This window comes from Seriola lalandi, unplaced genomic scaffold (assembly GCF_002814215.2).
Source record: "Seriola lalandi dorsalis isolate HSWRI2012SDOR001 ecotype SW California unplaced genomic scaffold, Sedor1 jcf7180002054661, whole genome shotgun sequence".
NCBI lineage: Eukaryota > Metazoa > Chordata > Actinopteri > Carangiformes > Carangidae > Seriola > Seriola lalandi.
Genome location: NW_019525214.1, coordinates 87894 through 100443, shown reverse-complemented (window position 1 = coordinate 100443; position 12550 = coordinate 87894). Strand labels below are relative to the sequence as shown.

General features: G+C 43.4%; 1 protein-coding gene across 1 annotated transcript in view; it reads left to right on the top strand.

Annotated features, from left to right (window-relative positions):
- The window catches only part of LOC111665930 (thyrotropin-releasing hormone-degrading ectoenzyme), a 141132-nt gene extending 130169 nt beyond the window's left edge, over nt 1-10963 (top strand). Inside the window, exons 17-20 of the mRNA XM_023421057.2 lie at nt 3998-4165; nt 7123-7263; nt 7380-7461; nt 10710-10963. Coding sequence (XP_023276825.1) covers nt 3998-4165; nt 7123-7263; nt 7380-7461; nt 10710-10862 — 544 coding nt within the window. The 3' untranslated portion in view covers nt 10863-10963. The remainder of the gene's footprint in view (nt 1-3997; nt 4166-7122; nt 7264-7379; nt 7462-10709) is intronic.
- The last annotated feature ends 1587 nt before the right edge of the window (nt 10964-12550 follow it).

Sequence of the window (12550 nt, the reverse complement as noted above, 5' to 3'; positions counted from 1 at the left end):
CTGCCGGCTGCTCCGCTCCCTCCGGGTTCTTAAAGAGATCCGCAAAATTAGATTTCAAACAGCAAGTTAAACAGAAACAGATGCTGGAGTTCTGTTCAGGACAGCGGGGAGATGGTGATAAGAGGCGAGCTTAAATTAAACAACGCTGAATTAAACACTGTTTCAGACCCGGTCCAGCTGATTTCATGAATGGAGGAGGACGTTCCGAGAGTTCACCGCTCACAACAAAAATACTTCCTCCATTTCAGTCCTTCTCAAACCTTCGTTGTTTTCCTCAGAGCGAGCGACAGGGGAGACGCTCACACAACAACCATATGGCAGCGTTTCTCCATCTTCACTACAACTGGCCTTTTTCTTTTCTTTTCTTTTTTTGTTTGGGAAGCAAACCATTTAAAGTGATGGCAAAGAGCCAAATGAATCCATATTCAAGCAGGATTAATCTCCCCAGGGGTGATTTTTTAAATATTTCATGCTCTATTCAGTGATTTTAATCCGATCCTCAGAGCACATGTATGTGCCTTTTCCTCCTAGGTATAAATTACAAAGCTGCTTCTCATTGTAGCGCTCGTGAGGAGAGACCTCGTCTGACCCGGCGCCACAGTTATCTGAGTGTCATTCAGCACCTATAAAATCCTCTGTACATCAGCTCTTCTGCATGTGCGATAAAGGACTTAAAGTCAGACAGCAGATCGGTGTCACACCTGCACGTCTCCTGAGGGTGATAGGAACCACCTGCTGTAACGCGACGGGTCTGAAATCCCTTCCAGAACAATGAGTGTAATTACTGCGGAGAACAGCTAATATTTTAACACCTACCTCCCCCTGGAATATTAATCACGTCCCACCGGGTATATAATCAGTATATAAATGAACCTTCTAAATGAATCAGAAAAGATCAGTTTTCAAATTTGTCTTAGTGCGGCTGCAGCCATGTCTGAATCAGTCTGGGGGCGGGGGGGGGTAACAATGAGCTGCTGGATCTCCATTAACCATCTACTCTCTGTTCTTTGTGTTCAGTAGTTCTGTGCTGGTATCACGTCTGTGTGTGCAACGTATAATCATAATAAACTGACAAAGGTCTTAAAGCTTCATCTGGTCTGAAGGTTTGGATGGTGGGTCCTGGTGGGCGGGGCTTGGTGACTGCTTTGTTGTGACATCACAAAGTTCCAGAAGTCCTGACGGCTGGTTTTAAGGCTCAGTTTCTGAATACAGGCTGTGTGCATTTCTCTGTGGACTGAGGCTTTGATACTTTCACAGTATTAATATAGAAGCTAGAGCTGATCTATAATCACACTACACATGGACACAGACCTTTACACTGGAGGAGCTTTGAAGCCACACCCCCACACACCTGCCTTGCTGCGTTGGTAATGAACTTCCTGGGCTTTAAAAAGTTTCTATACTTTGGACCCGAACTGAAACCCATTGAAAACCAGCACGAAGTGAATATTACTTTAAGTGACAGCGACAATGATCATTTTTCCTGACTTCTGTTTTCACACTTCTTCTGCTCAAGTCAAACACTCGTCTCTAGTTTCTTCAGAAACACATTTTTCTCCTGCGATGGCGCCGACACACCATATGGTCAGAGCTTATAGAGAGTTGCTTGGATCCAGCTCGGCTCAGGCTCCCGGGGCGACTCTTGGTTACTAGGAACCTAAAGCCAGTTTGCACTGAGCGTCCTTTATACGTGGCCTGACTACGGAGCAATTAAAGGACATACATCCACATACAAATCCATAAGCCTGCAGGGTATCTACTCCCTCTCACTCCCCCTCTCCTCGCCGTTAGCGCTAAGCCGCGGCGGCTGATGGTCGCCCGTCTTGTAATGTAAGTTTGTCCAGCTGCTTTCAGGAGCTCGGGGGTGTGCTGCTCACAGGACAGCTGGTTCTCAGGATAGTGGCTGCAAAAGAAAAGAAGAAAAGTCAGTGTGGAGTGAAAGTGAAGGCTCTTCAGCAGCAGGTCTCACGTCTGGGATGATTTTGGATTTAGCAGTTTATGCGGCGGTCGCACGGCAGCTTCTTCAGTCAGGGTTTAGACACCTGACCGAGCTCGTGTTGACTCCGTCACCAGCTGTAAATGTTCCATCGGCCCGACTGATTCTCAAAATTCAAATTGACATTTAGACTGGCGGAGTCAGACAGACAGGCAGGAAGACATATGGACAGACAGACAGAGCAGATGGTGGAGAGACATGTTTACTGTCAGAGCGGGAGGCTGAGGCAGAGGAAGAATGAGAGGGAGGGAGAGATATTTCAGGAGGAAGAGAAGAGCTTCAGGACATAAAACATCCTCTACAGACTGTTAAAACACACACTCACACACACACACACACACACACACACTCAGAGTGAGTGTGTGTTAGTTAATGGGATCAGAGCCATCTGGAGGTTTCCAGAGACTCTCTTCCTCCATTTTATATTCTACAGAGAAAAACTCACATTATCACAGTAGTTTCTATTAGAAACAACTGCAGCGGCTGCAGAGGCAGGAGACAGGAGACAGGAGACAGGAGGCAGGAGACAGGAGGCAGGAGGCAGGAGGCAGGAGACAGGAGGCAGGAGGCAGGAGGCAGGAGGCAGGAGACAGGAGGCAGGAGGCAGGAGACAGGAGACAGGAGACAGGAGGCAGGCAGGAGACAGGAGGCAGGAGGCAGGAGGCAGGAGACAGGAGGCAGGAGGCAGGAGGCAGGAGGCAGGAGGCAGGAGGCAGGAGACAGGAGGCAGGAGGCAGGAGACAGGAGGCAGGAGGCAGGAGGCAGGAGACAGGAGGCAGGAGGCAGGAGACAGGAGGCAGGAGACAGGAGACAGGAGGCAGGAGCAGCACGTTGTGTTTTACATGATAAATAATCTGGTGGAGGCTCATCGACGTCACATTATCTGGATAAACACACTCACAGTCGCAAACACACACACTCCAGAGCACAGTGTTTGGCAGCTGTTGTCTGAGAAGCACTTTAATGCCACAGTCAGCAGTAATGTGGAAGTTAGCCAGTGTGTGTGTGTGTGTGTGTGTGTGTGTGTGTGTGTGTGTGTGTGTGTGTGTTTTGAAGCTTGCTCTTAAGTGGAGCATCTCTAAAATGATTTCCCAGGTCGGTGAATGATGTAATTGTCCCTGCATCACTCACTCTGCACTCACACATTATAAATTCACACACACAAAAAATATAAACACACACACACACACACACACACACATTCTCGTATGGTGTGTGGTAATTCAGTATATAATATTCCTGCCAGCTGAGCTCACTGTATTGTGATGAAAGTTTTTAGTTTTGGTTTATTGACAATTTAGGTCAAACGCACACACACACACACACACACACACACACACACACACACACACACACACACACACACACACACACATTATAGTGTGTAGGAAATATTCACCTCTTTGCTTTACTGATGATTTAGGCCACCGACCAGCTGGGGTATGGAGTGTGTGTGTGTGTGTGTGTGTGTGTGTGTGTGTGTGTGTGTGTGTGTGTGTGTGTGTGTGTACCGTACTGTCAGTGTACAAAGCAGCCAACCGCAGATACAGTAGTTACCTGTAGTAACTCTACTTCCTGTTTGATACTGTACACTGCAGCTCCAGCGCCAACAGAGAGGAAGTGAGGGACAGTTTTTATGTCTCCATGACGACAGCTGTGGACAGAGCTTTGATGTTTCCTGGTTGTCAACCTCTCGGGAACACCTCGAGGCACAAACATTCACCTGGACTCAAGGATGAACCCGTTCAGAATTTGATGGTCAAAGGTCAAAGGTCACGGTCGCTGTGACATCACAGCGTGACCTCATTAATGGTCGTTGGAGAATTCACGTTTTGTTCTCGGGTTCCACACTTTCGTTCCTCGCACCAGTCGTCATGGTAACGATCATCATCATCTCGTCGCATTACGTGCAACAGAGATATGACATCAGGTAGAACAGGAACAGGTAGCGCAGGTGCTGGACTTTAACACCCTGACGGCTTTGCGTCGTGTCTTCCGCAGGATTCCTCCCAACATCAGAGACATCGTTTACTGCACCGGCGTCAGTCTGATGGACGAGGACGTGTGGGAGTTCATCTGGATGAAGTTCCACTCGTCCAACGCCGTCTCAGAGAAGAAGATCCTGCTGGAGGCTCTGACCTGCTCCGACAACACCTTCCTCCTCAACAGGTACAGATGACGCTGCTGTGTCAGTCAGAAACCTTTTATCTACTGTTTCCCTTTGCAGCTCCACTAATCAATATCATTGATTAACATTAGTTAGAAATATCTCAGTCCCAGTCGTCCCTCTGAGAATCTAATAATGTGACTTCCTCCGACTGTCTCTGCAGTTTCAAGAAGAAATTCATTTGCATTTGTATTGATCTGTTGCTGTTTTAATGACATACAGGTGTAGACCAACACCTGTGCACGTTGTATGAACCAGGTGGATTAAAAAGTAGATCCACTAGGGGGCGGGTCAGTTTGGTCAACGCTGGAAAAGCTTCCTTAAAAAACATAGTGGACTCTGTATTATTATTGTTTCCCCTGACGCCTGCAGGTGAGCAGGTGTTGGGCTCCACCTTCAGTGTTTCCATGTGTAATCAGGGTTTCATCAAAGGAACTGAAGTCCATGTTCTCAGCTGGAAGAAAGATGGCGGCTGTTCAGCTGAGGGCAGAAGGATTTTATCTCTGTCAGGATGTTGTGAGTCTCACAGCTGCTGCTGGTTGGTTGGAAGGAGCCGGGGATCGAACCCTCCCTCCTGAGTCACAGCTGCCCGCCGTTCGATCGGTTGTTGGTGTTTTATGAAACACTGAAGCACGAATCAGCTGCGCTATGTGCTGATTTTACGACCTTAGAGACGGGCCTCGGAGATGTTCCTAAATAAAATGGTCTTTAACCAAATTACACAACGAGGCCCGACTGGAGGCTGTTGCCCGCTAACAGGTGACCGTGGTAACGATCAGTTCTCCTCCACCACTTCACATCGCATGAAACAAAAAGAGAAGATTCTCTTATTATATAATTTTTTATCATTTATGAGAATAAAAGGAAAAAGTTAAAGCAGCAGTAATTGATTATTATTTGCCACTAGGGGGCGACACAAGCTGTAAACATAACGTTTGTGTGGCTAATGTGTTAGCTTAGAGTTTAGACATCCGTACACAGAGCAACGTGATCGTCCAGCTGTTACTTCGTTATTCAATTCAGTAAACTTTATTTGGAGCAGACACACAAACGCACAATAAATGTTTTTTTATCTGCAGTAAGTTTCTGCAGGTTTCTACAGACTGGAATGAAAAGTGCACTGGCAATTTGCCCGAGGCCTTACATGTAGATAAATCTAGCCCTGTGTGTGTGTGTGTGTGTGTGTGTGTGTGTGTGTGTGTGTGTGTGTGTGTGTGTGATAACTGCTATCTGAACATGCAGTACTACCTCTCTGATTGCTGAACAGTTTACTGTGGCTGGAAAATCAATACCACACACAAATACACACACACACACAAAAAAACTCTAACCACAGCACACATTCACACTGATTGGTCACACAGGAAATGGTTTCAGCACAGAGGGATTGTGGGAAAAGAGAGAGAAAATTGATTTTGGGGTTTAATGAAAAGACGGCCGCTACAAACAACCAGCTGACACACACACACACACACACACACACACACACAGGGTGGTGTGACAGAAAAATACAAATAAAAAAATGGAAACAGGAAGTAAAGAAAGAAAGATGGAGGTAAACTGTTGGACGAGTGAACATCAGTTTTGTTGGAAAAACACTTTGGAAACTTGGATTATTGTGTTCACACGTCTGAAGTCTCAGGATTGTGAAGCCGAACTTTCTGTTAATCCCTCAATTCCCCCCGTCCCGGACCATCTGGGAGTAATCAGATTACTGTAGCTGTGTGTGTGTGTGTGTGTGTGTGTGTGTGTGTGTGTGTGTGTGTGTGTGTGTGTGTGTGTGACTCATAACAATCACACAAAAACTACAAAATGTCAACGGCCGGGCGACAACTTGTTTGACAACATCAGACAACTTGACCTTTTCTGCCCAAATTACAGACGCAGATACACAGCTGCTGTTTGTGTGTTTGGCATCTTGATTTGTTGTTTCCCTGACGACTGGCTACAGAGATGAAACAGAAAAATAATAATTGTTAATCATCTTTTTCTTCCCCTTTTCCCCAAATATATAATTTCACATGTTAGGTTGGGACAGTTTTTACTGTTTAAGATTCGTTAGCATGGTAAAATGTTATTTACATTGTAAGAGTAGGATGCAGCGCTAATAGGTGAGCAGGCTAGTAATCATTAGCATTTTAACATTTTACACTTGAGTCACATTTCCACCATTAAAATATAATTAAAACTTAGAATAGATTTAACCCACGGCTACGATTTTAGCGTCCTAACTTTTAAAATACAAGATCATGCTAAACTCAAATCCTCAGGTTAATCTTTTAGCATGTTAATACAGTTTATTGATATTTTCTAAGCATGCTAAAACATCTGAAATGTTTGCTATATTTGCATGCTATTAGCATTATTAGCTAGCATTTTACAGTATTATAATCAATTGGATCACACCCACTATGCTAATATAAGTTAGGCTCATATTTTAGTAGCTAACTTACCATACCAAAAGTTGTGCTAAAACAAGATCCCCCACATCACGTTATTAAACTTTACTGATGTCTGCAAGTTTGCTGAAGAAACTTAAACTGTACGGGCTAAATTTTTAGCTTGCTATGAAACATTAGCATGCTAACATTTTACACAAATATTACCATGAATGTGGTCACACTTTTACAGGATGATAGTAAAGTAAAAGTAACTTTGACTCACAGAAAACATGCTATGCTAAAGTGATTCACAAGTTAATATTTTATCATGTTAACAATAAAAAAAACAGCATATTGATGTTTGCTAATATGCTAAAACATTTTGAGGTATATGCTACAGGCTAATGTTTTAGCATGGCATAAAACGAGCGCATTCAGGCCTATGTGAACATTTTTAAATGTACAACCAATAAGCTAATTTTTAGCATGCTAAAGTTTGTTTAGGAGAATCTTTAGCATGCTAACATGCAGAGGCTCCATTTAGATGACATTAAAGAAGAAGTGTCTGTCTCTCGCAGGTTACTGAACCTGTCTCTGACCTCAGACCTGGTCCCAGAGCAGGACGTGATCGACGTCATCATCCACGTGGGCAGGAACCCTCAGGGTCGAAACCTGGCCTGGAAATACTTCAGAGAAAAGTGGGACGTCCTCAACGCCCGGTGAGTGACAGAGCGCCGATCGCTGGAGGAGCTGTTCGTGATTTACTGTTGAACTTTAATTGTTGACGAACGACAAACGGAAACACTTACGATCTCCGTCACTGTCTCTGTCTCAGTTATGGCGAAGCGCTGTTCATGAATTCAAAGCTCATCAGTGGAGTCACAGAGTTCCTGAACACCGAGAGAGAACTCAATGAGGTAAACACACACACACACACACACACACACACACACACACACACACACACACACAATGAGGTTCTTGACACTGTGGGGCAGATTCCCACCTTCTGACCTCCTGTCTCACCTGAACTCTAACAAGCTCCACAGCAATAAGATAGAAGGAGTAAAAACAGTCTCATAAAAGCAGATTTAGCCGCTCAGCTTGAAGCATCTGGACCCGCTGACCTGTGGAACAACCCTCTGTGCACTGAGCTAATAAAAAAGAAATAAAACTATATTATTAATGCAGGCGTGAGGCCTCATTATTACGCAGCAGAAATCCTATCCTGCTGACCTTGTTAATGATGACACACTGACAAAGCACATTTTCCCGCATATTAACACAATAAATGATGATGACAGAATATCCTGTGTTCGATTATCTTTAATAGATTCTGTTCGACTCAGTGAGTAATGACCTGTTTCCTGATTTACTCTACTTTATTTAATTTAACTCGTCGGCGTCGACAGTTACATTTGTGGAAGTTTTCATTTCAAGTCAAATCTCAAATCCCACGAAAAGACCCAAAACTATGTTTTCTCTTTAAGGGCAGAGTTTCACTTTCCTACAACAGCTGGACTCTGACGTTTTAATCAAACCAAGGGAGGAAATAGTCGTGGCTCAGGTTTTAGAGGACGGTCTGGTCTTCGCTTTGCGTCACCAGCTGTTCCTGCTCCTTACCGTTGCGTCACAAATTGCAGCTCCTGTTGCCTAGCAACTTTGACAACACTTAACTTTTTTTCTCAAATTCTTCAGGTTTGGTTTTAGCAGTTGTACCGTGGATGTTGAACTGAGCTGAAACACAATACTTACGTTTAACAGTGTAATCCTCAGGCTCTCTGTTTATTACCGGTGCGCAATGAATCTTGGGATACGTTGGACCTGTTGGACGCCTTCGTGCGTTTCTCTGCTGCATTTGAAGGAGCTTTTGAAATGAGACAACCTCGTCTGTCTTCAAATGCTGCTGAGCTCAGATCAGTTCACCTTTGGTTGGGCTCAGCAGGCAAAGTCGGGGGATGGACCGCGGTCAGTAACAGGCAGGTAAATCTGGCAAAAGGCAAAGTCCAAAAATGGGCAGGTTCGAAAAACACAACAGACAATCCACCGGGGGAGCGAGCCGGTATAAATAAAACTAAGAGCCGATTAGAGAATTGGGAACAGGTGAGTAGGTGGATGGGGAAGAGGAGGCTGGAAGGCGGGAAAGCCAGGGGTTACTGCAGGGCAGGGTGTGAAATGGATTTAACAACAAGACGAAAAAAGGAAACTGAAGCTACAAACTGAATTTCTCATTTCTAAAATTAACCACTACAAAATGTACATTTTTGAAAAGCTCTGTTGTGTAATTTTGACGTGTTCCTGCCTGTGTTGTCCTGAAAACGAGAAAAGAACATTTAATTATTATCAGAGAAGTTATTGTTTAATAATCTGCTCACACGGTTTCCACAAACCTCTGTGATGTGAACTGAAAGAAATGCAATCAGCGTAAAGGCATCTATGCTTGTTTTGTGGCTGAGAGGATCTTCACTTTATCATCACGCCCGTCATTTAATTCCTCTGCTAGGACACGTTTTATTTGGTATAATGAATTTCACGAAACCCAGAGATGCTTCACCCACAGGAGACAGAAATAAAATGAAAGCAGGAGGAACAAGCGAGAGGTCGAACGCTACAGAGGACTGACAGAAAAATGGTTGTTTTGAATCCAACTTACCAACGTTCACAACCTGACATTTTCCACAAAAGAAAGTCGTGCGTGTTTCTGAATAATACGCTTTTTTTTCCTGATGAATACTTTCTGTCTTGATGTGGTAACAAAAAGAAAAGAAAAAGCAGCCTCAGTGTGGGCTTCTGTGTCAGAGAAGCCTCCGAACAAAACCACCGTGAATTAAAATGAGAACCCTGAATACAAATACTGCAGCAAATGAAAAGAATGATGTGCTTTTCGTTTTTTGTGTGTGTTTGCTTTCCTGAAAATGTTTTCAGAGAAAAGTAAAGACGGCTTCCGCCCACTAAGCAAATCTGAAAATGTGTCTCACAGAGGAGAAAAGAGGGGAGAAGAGGAGGGAGGAGAGTTGAAGGAAATAGAAAGTGAAATTGTAGAATGGAGGAGAAGGAGGGAGAAGCAGAGTTAACGATATGAACTGTATTAAAGTGAGTTGAAGGGATGGATTTCCTCCCGCGCTTCGCTGAATCTGTCAAACTCTGAACAACACTAAGTTTCCTCTTCAGTCCTTAACTTTGAAAAAAAATAAATTAATTCTCTTCTTCCTTCAACAAAGTTTCTCTATCGACAAAAGAAAGTCTCTTTAAGTTTAATACCTCACCTCTCACGCTGGAAACTTTCCATTTAATTACCTTCCTTTAAAGCAAAGTTTCACTTTGATATGTCGTCTTTCATGCTGACAAGTTTACCTCTAATTACGAACCTTTAAAACAAGTTTCTCTTTAGTTATCAACCCTTTAAAAGACAGTTTAGCTTTAATGACTCGCAGTTTATTGCCGTGATGTTTCTGTTCAACTGTCATTAAAAGGGAAATTCTTCTTTTACTTAAACATCAAGAATCCTGTGGTTTTTAAGCTGATGACTGCCTGAGGGTTTGGGGCTGAAATAAGATACACTATGTGGCCAAAAGTATGTGGACACCTAATCGTTGCATCAATTTCTAGCAGGTGCTAACAGATGTAAAAATCAATGGATGAACATTTGCATTTCATCGACTTTTGTTATAAAGCACTTCAGGATCCGAGGGAAACAGGCCTCATTCGACTTGTTCCTTTATATAGCTGCATCGTTACCTTGGATACCGTGTGAACAAGCTCTACACACGAGATATAAAATATAAAAATAATACAGTTAAGTCACTTATCCCCAGTCAGCTTATCCCCAGACTGTGAGCCAGGTCTGATCACCAGGATCAGATTTAACATCTGGTGGAAGGTCTGAAACCAAAAGGCTGTTATAATGTCAGTGTGTATAATACAACTGTCCACATACTTTTGGCCATGTAGTGCATGTATCTGAACAACTGCAGGCTTTGACGTCAATCACCAGCATGTTGTGATGAACTCTTTAGCATCGGGGGGCAGAGATTATTTCTCTTTCTTTCAAAACTCTCATATTCTAATTACTTTATCTGTCATCTCCTTTTCCTTCCTTCCTTCCTTCCTTCCTTCCTTCCTTCCTTCCTTGTCTTTCCCTCTTTCTTGTCCTTTCTTATCTCAGTTAAAGGAGTTCATCCAGTTCGGCGGTGTGGGGGCGGGGCCTGCTCTGCCACGGGCGCTGGAGATCGTCGAGGGCAACGTGCGCTGGCACCGCCTCCACCGACGCCAGTTTTACCAGTGGCTGCGCAAACCTCCGGGCCCCGCCCTCGGCTAACGCTACGCCAGCTAGCTCGAGCGAAGCGACTGCACACTGACTGCTAAGCTCACGCTAATGCACTGCTAGCTTACAGATGCAGTCAGATAGATTGAAACAAATGACTGGATGAGAAGAGAAAGACCGACCTGACTGGTTATTCAGCTGGTTTCTCTACTGGTTTTGTTTTTAAACTTTTTTAATTTCAGATGGATTATTTTACCTCTTCAACAAGTGGCTGATGTGGTTAAACTGGTTTCTGTGCTGTGAAAAAGTAAAGACACATTTAAACGAATAAAGCTGAGAGCTAGCCTTTAAGTCACTAGCTTCAGTCTGCTAACTAGCAGCTAGCTTCAAAACTAGCTACAGAGAAAAGACATGAATTTAAATCATAACAGACGAACTTTTCAAACTTTTAACATTAAACATTTAAGTACTTGATATATTATTCCAAATGTCGTCAATATCTTATAATTATGATGTGAAAATTCTTGAAAATTGGCTAAATCAACCATTACAGGAGCAGGTGGCTGTTGCTAACGTTGCTTTTTGACTTCTATATATGGTCAAATCTGTTTTTATGGAGTTTACTGCGCACTTCAAACTCTCCCTGCTGACACAGTGTATTATAAAACTCTAAAAACAAAACAAAACAACAGTTTGACACAGATGTTAAAGGCCAAAGCTTCTAATCACATTAGCAGCTGTGCAATTAGCCAAAACACCCTTGAGCAATGCGGTGAGTTCGCTGTCCTGCTGTCTGCCTGACAGCTTCTCATGTCTGAGCTAAAGGTCTGAAAATGAGAACCGGACCAGAGCAGAACCCAGAGCGTATCACTCTTAAGGGAACAGTGAAGACACATTCATCTCTCTAATGTTCTGTATTTTGACTGTATAACCAAAGTGTTTTCAGCCCCTCTCGGTTCAAATCCAGATCTCTCACTAACCAGAGACCCATGAAAGTGTAAACCAGACGTTGCTGCGTTAGCTGCATTGAACCAGCTGACAGTAAAAGGCACGTTTCCCAGCAGTGAGCTGGATGTCGATCATTGAGCTGTAATTAACACTACATGGACTCGTTGTCCTCTGATCACAGCTCTCAGGGGACTCATTCAGACTCATTAACTCTCCGCGGCGTTCAAACTGCTTCAGCTTGAATCTAAAGAGCAGCGTTATGTTTTTTCATGATCAAGAAACTCCAGCAGTTTGGGAAAATATCAGCTGGTTTTCAGAGGCTTTTGTTGGCGCTCAGCTTCAGAAATGTACTTTCAATATAAAAGCTCATGATAAACTTCAAAACTTTAGCTCCAGACCACAGAGAAGCCACATGTGGAAGAATCTTTTTCCTCTGAAGAGCTGTGATGTTCTGGTCTTTTTTTTAACAAGCAGAAAATTGGTTAAAAGTGAAAACAAACTAACGAGGCAGAAACAATGTTCTCACATAAAAGGCATGATGGGATTTAGGAAAACTGTAATGGAGACAGAATCTGACAAGACTTAATAATTTGTTTGAAGTTAGATCAATAAACCTGAAAATGAAACGTTTGTCAGCTTTTACAGAAAATCCTTTCGTAAAATTGAACAAAAGATCCAATTTTTATTTTATAGTCTCTCATGAAAAGTATTGAACTGTGTCTCCTGTGCAATCTATAAACTTAAAGGTCCCATAGTCCCTTCAGTCAGCCAATCAGAACAGAGGAGGCTCTCCT